General features: G+C 50.8%; 1 protein-coding gene across 27 annotated transcripts in view; it reads right to left on the bottom strand.

Annotated features, from left to right (window-relative positions):
* Positions 1-608: 608 nt before the first annotated feature.
* The window catches only part of KANK1 (KN motif and ankyrin repeat domains 1), a 217,281-nt gene continuing 204,606 nt past the window's right edge, over positions 609-13,283 (bottom strand). For 12 of the 27 annotated variants that reach the window (XM_070051193.1, XM_070051222.1, XM_070051216.1 and 9 more), the window contains 7 exons: positions 12,307-12,549; positions 11,048-11,135; positions 6,840-7,059; positions 4,702-4,844; positions 4,067-4,267; positions 1,861-2,138; positions 609-1,515 (listed from right to left, as the gene is read on the bottom strand). In XM_070051193.1, coding sequence (XP_069907294.1) covers positions 1,863-2,138; positions 4,067-4,267; positions 4,702-4,844; positions 6,840-7,059; positions 11,048-11,135; positions 12,307-12,549 — 1,171 coding nt within the window. In that variant the 3' untranslated portion in view covers positions 609-1,515; positions 1,861-1,862. The remainder of the gene's footprint in view (positions 1,516-1,860; positions 2,139-4,066; positions 4,268-4,701; positions 4,845-6,839; positions 7,060-11,047; positions 11,136-12,306; positions 12,550-13,283) is intronic. The other 15 variants (XM_070051231.1, XM_051858534.2, XM_070051250.1 and 12 more) reach the window with 3 other exon arrangements.

Here is a 13,283-nt window from a genome sequence, read left to right as displayed (position 1 = left end):
ACAGCTGGCGCTAGGCCAGGAGTCTGGAACTCAATGTGGGTAGCAGGGATCCCAGCACTTCTGCCTCACCAGCTGTCTCCCAAGGTACAAGGTACGCATTAGTAGGAAGCTGCATCAGAGGCAGGACTCGCATCCAGGGACTGGTATGTAATGTGGGGTCCCAAGCAGCGTCCTAACAGCTGTGCCGCATGCCTGCCCCACTGTGCTGCTTCATTTTAACGAGATGGTTCCAGTTCTTTAAACAGGACTCGGAAACACGAACCATCTGACCAGCATGCTGATATTTTGTAGAAAGTACCCAGCTTCATGCTGCCCTTTCCTGTCACATTTCAAACTGTCAGCCAATGGGTGTGCCCAAAATTGGCATCCTGGACTGGCACTTCTGCTCCTAAAAAGCATGACGTCAGCGCTCCCCTGGGAGATGACCTTTCTAGTGAGGTCTTAATTCTCAGCCCCCCGACACACAGCTCGGGTCAGCAGCCACACTGTGGAAATGGAAAAGCATCTCAGCCCAGCTGTGTTCCAGCCCCTCCCCTCCTGCTCGCCTGGTATCGGCGCTCACTGCTGCCGGGCTGCCGGCTGCCAGAGATCAGGCACGGGCCAGCAAAGGGGCTTCAGCAAGTTTTATTTGGAAAATATGGCAAGAGTCTAAGGCACTTCAAACATTTAAATACATACAGAACCAAAGTCCATGTGACATGGTATAAAGAAATGTATAAATACAGAGACCTACACCGCGCTGCTCTGGCAACTCAGAGCCAACTCTGATGCAATTCAGCATTTGTCATGAGATACTGCGTTTATTAATAAAAATATGGTCACGTTACAGGTACTTCTTCATGACTTGTGTTACTATGAAATATAAAATTGAAAATACTGTGTCAACGTCATATATAGCTTTTATATAAAAAGTCACAGAATACCTCCACCTCGATAAAACCGACTGAGAACATTTCCTTTTGTAAATTTTATTTTCGAAGCAGAAACTACCAGCGCCAACCCGCAGTGTGGCTGATCCACGTCATCTCAAGTTCCTTAGTTCAAAATCATGAAGGCAAAAGCAGAGTCCCCCAGTTCATGCTGGAACGGCATTGCTGAAGAGCCTCGCAGCGGCTGCACAGTTAGTAAGTATAAATATTGGTGGAGAACTTCCAGGAGAACCTGCCACATCTCTGCAGAGGGGAGTGGGGAGAGAAGGAAGGGAAGTCGCCCATCCAGGTTACCGTACGTAACAGAGCAGACACTGAGCAGCAACAGAGCGCGGCCGTGTGACCCGCACTGAGAGAGGGCGGCCTCTGGCGTGCTGCGAAAGCTTCCGTCTCCTCCTTCAGCTTCACGCTTCCGGGTGCTGGTGAGCTCAGGCACAAGACACGTACATTCAGAATCTGTCACCCCAACAGGACGATTAGCAGCTTACTGGTGGCATGGAAGTGGAGGGCTTTTTGCATGTAATCAGTCAAATGAGCCGCGGTGGGCGGGGCCCGGAGACGTCTTCCTTCCAAGCCTGGGGGTGCCCTGGAGACCAGGAAAGGAAAACAACCGGAGGTTAATAAACGACCTCAGATGTCACTTGGGATGCAGGCACTGCATGCGTGCACTACTGCTGATGGCTACCCATGAGCCACAGTCAAGGACAGAGGTCCACCCGCAGCAGGGCCCGTCAGAGCCTGGGAAGTGCTGTTTGTGCTGAGTGAACTCTGAGTCTACAGGGTGCCCACTGCGTGCGCGTAAGGAGCAACACCAGGAACAGGCTGCCCCGTATCCCTGGGCTCAGCGTGTGTCCTGTGAGTAACCTCACAGAGGAGAAGCGGGCGTGGGAGGAGGTTCAGGCATCTGACTTTCGAACACAAGTGAGCCCACCCTCAGCTCTCCTGGCCTCCGGGGCGGGGCTGACAGGATGCACTCTTAAGCTCCAAACTGAAACTTCCATTTTCAGCACCAACATAAAACCTGCGTCTCCTGCCAACTCCCCGAGGCAGGGGGCCCGCTGGCCTGGTGCACTTCCGCCTAGTTCCAAGGGCCAGGTGCACAACACTGACCGGAGACTGGGCCTTGGCGAAGTTGACGTGGGCATAGAGAAGAACGGCGATGTCCTTGTGGCCTGCTTCCAGGGCGATGGAGAGCGCGGTGCTGCCATCCTTAGGACGGAAAGAACAAGTCAGGGTGGGCTGGTCAAACGGGCACCCAGCCGGAAGGTGACACCGCGCAGCACGGGATGAAGTCCTCCACAGGGGGGCCGGCAGACCTCCAGAGATGGGGTCTGAGGGGCCAATCCCCTGGGTCCTCAGTGATGTGGCTGCACGTGACAAGGGTGTCCTCGGCCATCCCGCGCACCAGAAGGGGCGGTGGGAAACGATGGGGTGGAAGCGTACATTCATGTGCTTTCCTTCTTTAATTACAGAGCGCCAGGCAAGTACCGTGCTGTGGGAATGAAGAACCTGCCCTTGACCAAGGACCTCTTCCCCTTGCTCTTGGAGACTGAGCTGCGACCCTGTGGCCCTGACTGCCTCTGCTGCCTGCTACAGGGACGCGTACGTAAGTGCTAGCGCGGCGCGTGGCTCGCATCCCTGTAATCTGTGCAATATATGGGGAGAAACACTGAGCCCTTCACTGAAACTGCTTCTGAGGCACACAAACGGGCAGGGAGTCACATGGATGTAAAGGAACACTGAGGCCCCAGGCGGCCTGGGACAGATCTGCCGTCATCTGTGCAGCGCGAGACCCCATGCCACGAGCAGCGGGAGGTGGCTCGAACCACACTTCCTCTCCCACACTGAATTCTGGGAGCTGCTTTGCCTCTGGAGGCCCACAGATGGGGGCCTTTCCGGGAAAGAAGTTGGCAAATGATCTGGGGCAGCCAGGTTATCTGTTAGCCACTGCGGCTCTGTGACCGCTTGGTCTGCTCTGTCTAAGCCGGCCTGTGGCAGGAGAGAGGTAAAAACAAACATGCAAAGACCAAAAACTCATCTGGCACTCCCTTTCCCTCCAGGGCACAGTGCTCTGTCCCCTGGGGGCCGGGCTGCCAGGAACTCCCTTGGCTGGGTAGGGCCCAGCAGGAGGTTTTCCCCGGTACCTCAGCCAGGCTTAAGCTGTGGTGCAAACCTGTGGACCACAGAGATAAACTTTCAAAAACAACCCGCCTGCTCCCGTGCTCTCTGCCTCTCTGCGCACAAAGCCTGGACACACGCAGAGGGGTCTTTTTCTGAACATTTCCTAGTCAAGGGGTGATCTGAGAGCAGAGACCCCTCAGTGACCACATGCCACCGCCCAGCACCGTGACCTGCTTATCTTGTCCCTGCAGACTCAAGCCACTCTGCTAATGCACCTGGGGAAGCAGATGATGATCCAAGTATTTGGGACCCTGCTACCCACAGTGGAGACCTGGACAAAGCTGCTGGCTTTGGCCTGGCCTGGCCCTATTGCAGCCATTCATGGAGTGAACCAGCAGAGGGGACAGTTCTATGTCACTTGGTCTTTCAAATTTTTTTTTTTTGACAGGCAGAGTGGACAGTGAGAGAGAGACAGAGAGAAAGGTCTTCCTTTTGCCGTTGGTTCACCCTCCAATGGCTGCCGTGGCCGGCGCGCTGCGGCCGGCGCACCGCGCTGATCCAATGGCAGGAGCCAGGAGCCAGGTGCTTTTCCTGGTCTCCCATGGGGTGCAGGGCCCAAGCACTTGGGCCATCCTCCACTGCACTCCCTGGCCACAGCAGAGGGCTGGCCTGGAAGAGGGGCAACCGGGACAGAATCCGGCGCCCCGACCGGGACTAGAACCCGGTGTGCCAGCGCCGCTAGGCGGAGGATTAGCCTAGTGAGCCGCGGCGCCGGCCGGTCTTTCAAATTTAAAAGGTACCTTCTCTGAATCTGAGAACCACACTATTAAAAGGTACTAAACTATAAGTGACCTTTTATAGCTTTTAGGGTGAGGTCTGTTTCTCTCACTGCCTTTGGCCTTGGCCCATGGGCAGGCTCCACTACACACAATGAAGGTGGCCGGCATGGGAAGACTGCTCCCCCAGGAGCCAGAGGCAGCTGTGCTCCCCTCCCCCCGCCGACACTGGTGGCTTACGTTGTCCTCCAGGTGCCCGTTGCAGCCCGGCTGGGCCAGGAGCAACTTGACGATCTCCACGTGCCCGTGCTCGCTGGCACACATCAGGGCTGTGGAGCCCTCGTCGTCCTGGATGTTGACATCAGCCCCACAGGCCAGCAGGCCCTTGACCATGTCTATCCGCCCATGACTGACGGCCAGCATAAGGGCCGTCTGCCCCGCCTGTGGAAGAACGAACGCAGCCATGAGACACGCTGTGGGCAGACAGGAGCGTGATGACGGAGGGGAAACGGGACCTGGGATGATTTGGGGTGGGCTGGGGGCAGGCTGCAAGAAACCTGCTTCCTGAGAGCTACGGAAGATCATCGAGTGTACACATTAGGCCAAGGACTGGTCTCTTCTCAACAAGGGCTAGAGAGCTGAGAAGGCATTTGGAAGTCAAGCTGGGAGCAGCTGGCACTGGTGTAGGTCGGGGACACTCCTGTTTCCTTGCCAGCTCTACAGAAAACACGCCCTTATCTTGCTGGCGTGTTTGGTCAGCTGGGACCACCAGGCGGCACACAGACTCGGGGTGGGCCAGCCAGTACACAGTGATGCCTGTGCATGGTTGCAACAAGCCCGCGTGCAGCACAAACCCCGGACGCAAGCTCGCCCACCTGACTGGCTTTGGCGTTGACGTCCCCGCAGCCGAACAGCTCCTCCACGACTTGCATGTCCTTCTCCGCCTCCACCGCGGCAAGGGCTGCCAGCATGATGGGCGTGTAGCCCGCCTTGTTCTGGTGATCCACGTTGCACACATCTGCAAGAAACGGTTCCTTCAGGGAGAGGCCAGTGAAGCGGCACCAGGTGGTCAGAGACCAAGAATGGTTGGAGGTGGAACTGTGGTACAGTGCATAACGCTGTTGCCTGCAATGCTGGCATCTGCTATGGGTGCCAGTTTATGCCCCGTCTATTCCACTTGGAATCCAGCTCCCTGCTCTTGTGCCTGGGAAAAGCTGCAGAAGATGGCCCAAGTGGTTGGGCCCCTACACCTGTATGGGAGACCTGGAAGAAGCTCCTGGCTTTGGCCTGCCCCAGCCCCAGTCTTGCTGTGATCTGCGGAGTTAAACACCAGATGGAAGGTGTCTCTCTCTCACGTTTTCAAATCAATCAAAGCGAATAAGTTGGAAGGAAGTGGGAGCGTTTTTAAGGAAGTGTGTTTTTGCTGAACAACAGAATTACTTCATAGTTCCCAAGGTCTGAAAGTGAGAGAATTTCTCCAGCTGTCTTGTTACAACTCAGGGTGGGAATGCAACAGCTGGGAGCTCTGGGAGGTTGTCCTGAGTACCGGCTGCTTCAGAGAATTGACAGGATTACAGATGCTACACATGCAGCAGTGTTGACGAAATGGCTGTTAGGGAGTGGGGAAGACAGACGGAGCCACATGCAAAAGGTTCGGCAAGGCTGAGAGCCAGAGACGCTGTGTGTGTGGTTCCACACTTCTGCAAACACTACTCAGTTCTCAGGCCCAGTGCCCTGTGCTGAGAGAGTGGGAGTGGCAGAAGCACAGTCCAATGCCATTTGTGGAGTGAACCAGCAGATGGAAATGCATGCTCTCTAACTCTGCCATTCAAATACTTAAAAACAAAAGTCCTTTTTTAGTAGCTTCTGATGAAAAGCCAGCAATGGTGACTGCCTGGAAGCAGCTTTCTTAAGTGACTAAGAATTAACTCGGAATGTTTAGGATGTTTCTATCAATAAAGAGCAAGAAGAGAAAGTCACAGGAAAACACTCTTTGAGGTTCCACACAGCTCTGCGATGGCGTTCACAGAAGTACACACGTCTGCATAGGAAAGGCTGCGTGCAGAGAAGTGGCTGAGCACGAGTGCTCTCCCGGGCGCCACTGATGCCGACACACCCTACGTTCACGTTGGACGGAGCCAGAATTTTCACCTACTATCATCAGCAGTAAAAAATGCCACGGATGAGGCAATGAACAAAACCATTCCCTGACAAAATCCCATTCCCCTTGCCTGGATGGCGCCTCCACCCCGATTTTCCCACAGCCTAAGCTTTTCTTCTCAGGGGTAGTCCTTCCTGAGACCTGGCCTTCAGCCTCCCTGGGTATCCTGCAGTTCTCTGTGTCATTCCAACTGTGGACAACACCGTCACCAGCTCTGTTCCTGGTCGGGACCAGGCTGGAACTGCCCTCGCCTACAAGGAAGCCCCTAAAGGGGCAAACTGAGAAGAGGAGGGAAGAGGATTTCCTCACTGAGTTAATCCAACATCACCACAGCAGAGTAGAAGTCACTCAGTGGGCTCAGGAGATGGGAGAGGAACAGCATCTACCACATACGCTAACGGGGCATCGGAATGGAGAGTCACTGGTGCAAGCAGACCGAGCAGCTGACTTCCTACCAGTCACACCCTTGACAAAGGGCTTCAGACATGGGAGTGATGGGGAGACTGTCCTCTGCTCATGTTATTACAGTTCGGACAGGACACCAACACTCCCGGTGCTGTGGTGCTTCCTCGGGGACCATGCTGGACTGTGGCTTTGCTCATCTTGAGTGGCCAGGCACTGCTGCAAGACCACGGCATGCTGGGCTGGGAGAGGACCACACGGGAGGAAGCTAAGCCTCTGGCCCACCAACCCCACTCGGCAGACCGGCGTCAGGAAGGAGAATGCAACTCCTAGGACTATGCTACACTTGAAGTCGGCCACTGTGCAGGGGGCACGTGCTCCAGACCTCCTCCCGAAGGGGACCTGCACTGCGTGTCACACGTTTTGTTCCCGAGGGGACAACCAGCGCACCTGCTTCCAAGAGCAGCTTCACGATCTCGAAGTTGGAGTGGGACACGCTGTAGTGCAGGGCCGTGTTGCCGTTGCCGTCTGCCATGTTGATGACGTAGCGCAGCACTTCCGGGGAGATGGAGGCAAAGGCCGCGATGTAGTCGCCCACCATGGCCGGGATGGCCGACTTCTGGCTGGACACGCGGAACCACTCATGCTGGAGGGTGTTCAGACAGAACCGCTGCCAAAACACCGAGTAGGCGTTAGTGCTGCTATTTATAGCCCTTTCTGAGACCTCGCTCACAGTCCAGAAAGCGGGCCTTTTATAGTCAAAGTAAAGGCTGTCAGAATCCGCTCTCACAAACCGCCCAGAGCCCTCGGCTCACTCTCAAAAACACCAAATTGGGACATCCATCCTGAGCTGAAGCCACGTCCAGTTTAGTCTAATATCTGTACGGGAGGCCGCACTGCACTGTCCCAGAGCATTGGGGCTGCAGTTCCCTCACCAAGGTTCCAGCTGGGTCCTGCCACATAGAAAACATGGGATCTCGGGGAAATTCTGATTCTCGCCGCTTCCAAGTCAGAGAAGTGGGAATAATGTCTTTCCTTCACAGTGTTTGTAAAGAGAATAAAATGTTTAGTTAGCCCTGGCTTGATTTCTGGAGCTCTTTATTATGTAGATGTGCCGACCTTCCCATTTTCATAGAAATCAGGAAGGAATTAGAGTGCTCACGAGGCTCACCGGCACCACTCTGACCTCCCTGGGCTGCTGGCACACAGAAGTGGCACTTGCTTCACGGATGGTCTGGTCAACCTTGCACAACGTGAAGTTCAGTACACACTGGGCACAGGCAGCCCGGCTGACGGAGATGTCTCCAAAGCTTGCTTCATGGGCTGCCTTTTATAGACCTTTAGCATTCTCTCGTCCTTTATTTGCTCTTTCAAAGTATAAACATGTATCAAAGTGTGGCAAGCCCATCTTCAACACATCAGAACCCACAATGTCCTTGTTCTACAGAAAAGGGAGGGGGTGAGGTCACAGAACTTCCATCTTTTTATCTCCCTGGTACTGGTGATTACACCCACTCAGTCATAGTTTGGGTCACTCAAAAAGGGTTCTGCTGAGCAAAAAATGAGTGATTCCTTCCTTCTGCTTAGTCTTTCACACAGTTTTGTTGCTTCAGCCTTACCATACAGAAAGAAGAGAAACGACAACCTCCTGAGGTCCTAACTCTGCTAAGCTGCGTCACCAGGTCCAGGCACTGGAACCACCCCAATGTCCACACTTCACAGCATAATACTTTTTTTTCCTTGTCTTTTTTTTTGACTTTTTTTATTTAATAAATGTAAATTTACAATGTACAACTTTTGCATTGTTGTGGCTCCCCCCGCCACCCACAGCCCTCCCATCCCACTCTTCATCAAGATTCATTCTCAATTATCGTTATATACAGAAGATCAACTTAGTATATACTAAGCAAAGATTTCAACAGGCTGCACCCACACACCCACACAAGACATAGAGTACTGTTCGACTAGTAGTGTTATCGTTAACTCTCATAGTGCAACACATTAAGGACAGAGATCCTACGTGGGGAGCAGGTGCACAGTGACTCCTGTTGTTGATTTAACAACTGACACTCTTATTTATGACGTCAGTAATCACCCGAGGCTCTTGCCATGAGTTGCCAAGGCTATGGAAGCCCCTTGAGTTCACCAACTCTGAACTTATTTAGTCAAGGCCATATCACAGTGGAGGTTCCTTCCTCCCTTCAGAGAAAGGTGCCTCCTCCTTTGATGGCCATTCTTTCTGCTGGGGTCTTGTTCACCGAGATCTTTCATTCAGGTCGTTTTTGCCACAGTGTTTTGGCTTTCCATGCCTGTGAGACTCTCATGGACCTTTTAGTCAGATTCGAATGCCCCAAGGGTTGATTCTGAGGCCAGACTGCTGTTTAGGGCATTTGCTTTTCTACGAGTCTGCTGTGTGTCCTGCTTCCCCTGCTTCCCCGCTTCCCCTGCATGGTTCATTCTCTCCCTTTTAGTTCTGTCCATTATTTGCAGACACTGGTCTTATTTGCACAGCACAATACTTTAAAAACCTTTACAACCAGGCCTGGTGTTGTGGTGTAGTAGGTAAAGCCACCACCTGCAACATGGCATCCCAACTGGGCACCAGTTCGAGTCCCAGCTACTCCACGGGCCCCTGCAACCATGTGGGAGACCCAGAAGAAGCACCAGGCTCCTGGCTTCGGCCTGGCACAGCCCTGGTCCAGGCTGTTGCGCCCCTTTAGAGGAGTTCTCCGTGACTCTGACTTCTAAGTAACTAAATAAGAAAAGAAGAAGAACCTTTGCATTGAGGAATTCAATCAACAGAAACTGTAGCAAGCACGGAGTGTGTACGTGTTACACTGACACCATACTTGGCAATTTGGAGATGTAAAAAATGTAATAACATCCCTTCTGAATGAAAAAATTTTTTACTGTGGCTATGAAATCCTGTGTCCTAAAGCTCCAATTTCAGATGCATGTTAACCTTAGTGGGAAAGAGTGAAATGCATCGAATTTCACGGCTTTACTATTTGTGACCAGGGTACAGCCCAAGCCAAGCATTTGGCTCGTAGTGATGAATTTCAACATGCAGTTCTGTTTCCCCTCAACCAGGAGTTTTATTTGATGCTTCCTGCTGTATATGTCACTGCCATGTTCCTTTTTCAGTACACTAATTCAATGTCAAGATTCAGCTATTTCTCATGAATCTAAGTTTCTACAACAGTAAAAAGTATGACAGGACAGCACAATTTTTAAGAAAGGATGCCACATCATAAGCGTATATTTAACCAGAAAAAAGAGTGGACTGGCCCTGCAACTAAGTAGCATCTAGTCCCAGCACTGACCAGCAGCTGCTGCTGCAGACACAGGTGCTCTTTCAGGACTCGATGCGAGCAGGGCGGGAGAGCACAATGCTGTGACAGCCATCACTAGTACATTTCAACAGACTACACTGCGGCCTTCACATTATAAACTTAGGTAATCTTCAGGGGCCAGTGTTGCGGTGTAATGGGTTAAGCTGCTGTCTGCAATGCTGGCATCCCCTATGGGCACTGGCTTACGTCCTGGCTGTTCACTTCCAATCCAGCTCCCTGCTAACACACCTGAGAGTAGCTAAAGCTGGCTCAAGTATTTAGGCCCCTGCACCCACGTGAAAGACCAGGATGAAGCTCCTGGCTGGGCCCTGCCATTGTAGCCATTTGGGGAGCGAACCAGTGGAAGGAAGATCTATCTCTTCTTCTCCCTTTCAAATCAATATTTAAAAACAAAACAAAAAAACTTTAATTTCCAAGGTTACACAATTCCCTCTCTTGCTTTTAGTCCTAACATCTTGATTCCATACCTCTAGTAACTTTGTCAGCATCTACTGTTTTCTCCAGCTGTCAACATTTTATTCAGCATAAAATATTATAAATCTGGTGACACGCACAGACTGACATGCACATTCCTATCTAAATTAACAAGAAGCTACATTTTCACAATGTACTAAAGACATTGCTATCCCCTGGAGGGTTGGTCAGGCCTAGAAAAGAATCTGCACATCAAAACAAACACGAGAAAGTGACAGTGGTGAGAGTGGTGGGAGATGAACACTGTTATGGAGGTACTTATGTATCCTGTATTATGCCATTCACTTCTGCTAAAGCAACCAAAACGTCCATGCTACTGGCTTCTCAACCTCTCAAACTGTGAAATGACAAGTGCAGTCACTTTTCTGCTTAAAAACCCTGGCTGCTTGCATTCCACATCCAAACGTAATATGCAGTTTCATAATCAAGAGGAATGCTGACCTCAGCCCGGATGGGTTTCTTTTAAACACACATGTTAAGCAGAAAAACAGGATGCTGCTCCTTGGATCACAAGTTTCTGTGAACAAAAGTGGAACGTGCAGGAAAAAGCGCGTGCCGACACTGAACCTTCACTTCTGTCTGCGGGAGTCTACCTCACAGGTGTCTCCGTCCCCTAAAAGTCCAGGGGCAGGTAAAGGACTTCCAAGGCCACACCCAACGGGAATGCTCCCAGTGCATCCAGGGGGCCAGGCAGTACAGCACGCGTGCCAGGAGTCGTTCAGGGGGAGGCGTGCAAGCAACAGTGGGTGGGGGCAGGTCCAAGCTGGCTGCCACCGTGGTACCCACATAGGAAATTTGTACAAGCTGGGACAGGGTCTGCTGGTTACTCACCATATCTTTGCTGGTCAGAGCCTTGGGGTCATTGATATTATTCTTGAGTAAGTTGCAAGCTGACAACATCTTTTCACTTAATTCATACCTAAAAGGGGGAGGCAAGCAAGCTCATGACTGGCCACAAAAGCAAAGCTGTTTCTATTCAGTCCCTACGCCCTGTCCAAGGACAAGTGTCCACGCAGCAGCACAGGCAGGTCACGGCGATACTCGGCGCTCAGAGTTGGCATAGCTGCCCACAGGCAACCGAGGACCGATGCTGCTCTAGCCAGCCAGTGCCTGCAGCCAGAGCTCAAGGTCTTCTCATGAGGGAAACTTTGAGCTTCCACAGTCTGGCCTTTATGACCTGATGGAATGATGGTTTTTTTTTTTTTTTTTTTTTTTTGCTCCTTTTCTAAGTTCTGAAAAATGTTCTTACTCTTAACGGGGGTGAAGAGGTACAAATTACCAGAGATCCATTAGGCTGGTGAATTCATCACAGATCTGAACCCAAGCTGGTGCTTCTTTAACCCATGTGACAGATAGGTAAGCATTTGAGAACACTTGGAAATACACTTACCTTGTGTTTAATGTAAAGTTTCATTTGCCAAATTAGATAAGTTTTCTGAAATGTTCTATTTGTATCTCTCACAGTGGAAAACCACAGAAGTGTCCATCTTTTCTATTCTCTCTCCTGTTTTCTAAGTATCACATCCACTTACGACGTTGTTAGGTTCATGTTCTCAGCCAACCAGAGTGTTTGATATTTTATTTCAACTGCTGTTGATGATACCCTCCCAAATCTATTTGTGCAGTGTTGTCAGTACTCAGTGAGCAAGACAGTACAGCCAGCTGACTGACACACATCACCTTTACAGTAACCGTGACCACTGGTAAAGGCCACACCCCTGTTCCTCACACACACAGTGGTCCTGCAATAAAATGTACACAATGGCTCAAGATGAAATGTGAAATTAAAAACTATGTTAGCCACCAAAAAACTCAAGTATTTCTCTAAATATAAGCAAGGTGTTCAAATGATGGCAGCTTCAAGGGATGGTAGCTTGGGGAAACAAAGGGGACTAGATAATAAGCCATTCTCTTTGCTACCACAAGAGGGAGGAGTTACGAGGCTCTGTACTTCTATTTATTAGTATCCCAACGAGATGTGTGTACAGGTTAGACCAGACACAACTGCAAGGCCTCTGAGCTGGACAACTGCACTGCTGAGGTACAATACGCGTGGGAGCGGGCGGGGAGGGAAGGGGAGTGTACCACACCTCTCTCTGATTTCCACCTTCTCAGGTTCACATTCTTGAACCTGCATTTCATCTTCCACCCTGGCAGACTTGAAACCTTCAACATTAACTGCATGGTGCCCTTCGGCCATTCCCCGAGTGTCTTCCTCCTTCTCTTCCTCCTCCTCTTCTTCAGGAGGATACTCAAGGGCATCACACTCGTCATCTGACTCGGAAGAGGAGCTTTCATCTGAGCTGGAATCATCACTTGAAGTTGTCTCATACCTAGGTGGCAATTGGGAGTTCAGGAGATGCAAAGTGTGCCCATACAGACCCAGTGACAGAGCTTTCTATGAGGGAAGAACTGCCTACTGAATCTGGAAACTTCACCAGACCCTCTACTTGGAAGTCCAAAGTTAGGTCTTTTTAAGGGCCCAGTGGTTTGGGACAGATTCTGATTTAAGAGAGACAACCTGGGTTGCCACCAGGTATCACATACTACTTATTAAAAAAATAATTACAGCACCTCTACCTTGGTTTAAATCAAGAGGACATTTACTTCATGGAAACCAGATCTGAAGTTGTTCATTTTAAATCTTTCCCCATTTTTCCCTATTTTGCACCATTCATTCATCATGTTCAAGGTGAACAAACCCAAGAAGTAACCAGTAGTTCATCTGGTTAATGCCCTCCACAATCTCCTGGGCCATTATCACCTAATAAAACTTTGAAGACTTGGAAAACAGGCACCATGACATTAAGTCTTGGTGGTGTGCTTTACTATAAATATATCTGAATTATTTCTGCACTATTGTTTTCTGGCTGAGGCCATGTAGTAATTGATTAATAAGTTAGCATTTAATTGTAGGAGGACAAACAGGCTTAACCATTTCCCTGGGCCAACTGGAAGAGGAAGAACAAACAACTAATAAACATCCTGTTGAGAAAGCAAAGGGCTGACGGCATGGCCAGGTGACTCTTCAGGTGAGAGGCCCTGCACTTTTGTTTGCAGTCTTGCG

This window comes from Oryctolagus cuniculus, chromosome 1, assembly GCF_964237555.1.
Source record: "Oryctolagus cuniculus chromosome 1, mOryCun1.1, whole genome shotgun sequence".
NCBI classification, from domain to species: Eukaryota; Metazoa; Chordata; class Mammalia; order Lagomorpha; family Leporidae; genus Oryctolagus; species Oryctolagus cuniculus.
The sequence above is the reverse complement of the archived record's forward strand: the minus strand, read 5'-3'. Positions and strand labels throughout refer to the sequence as shown.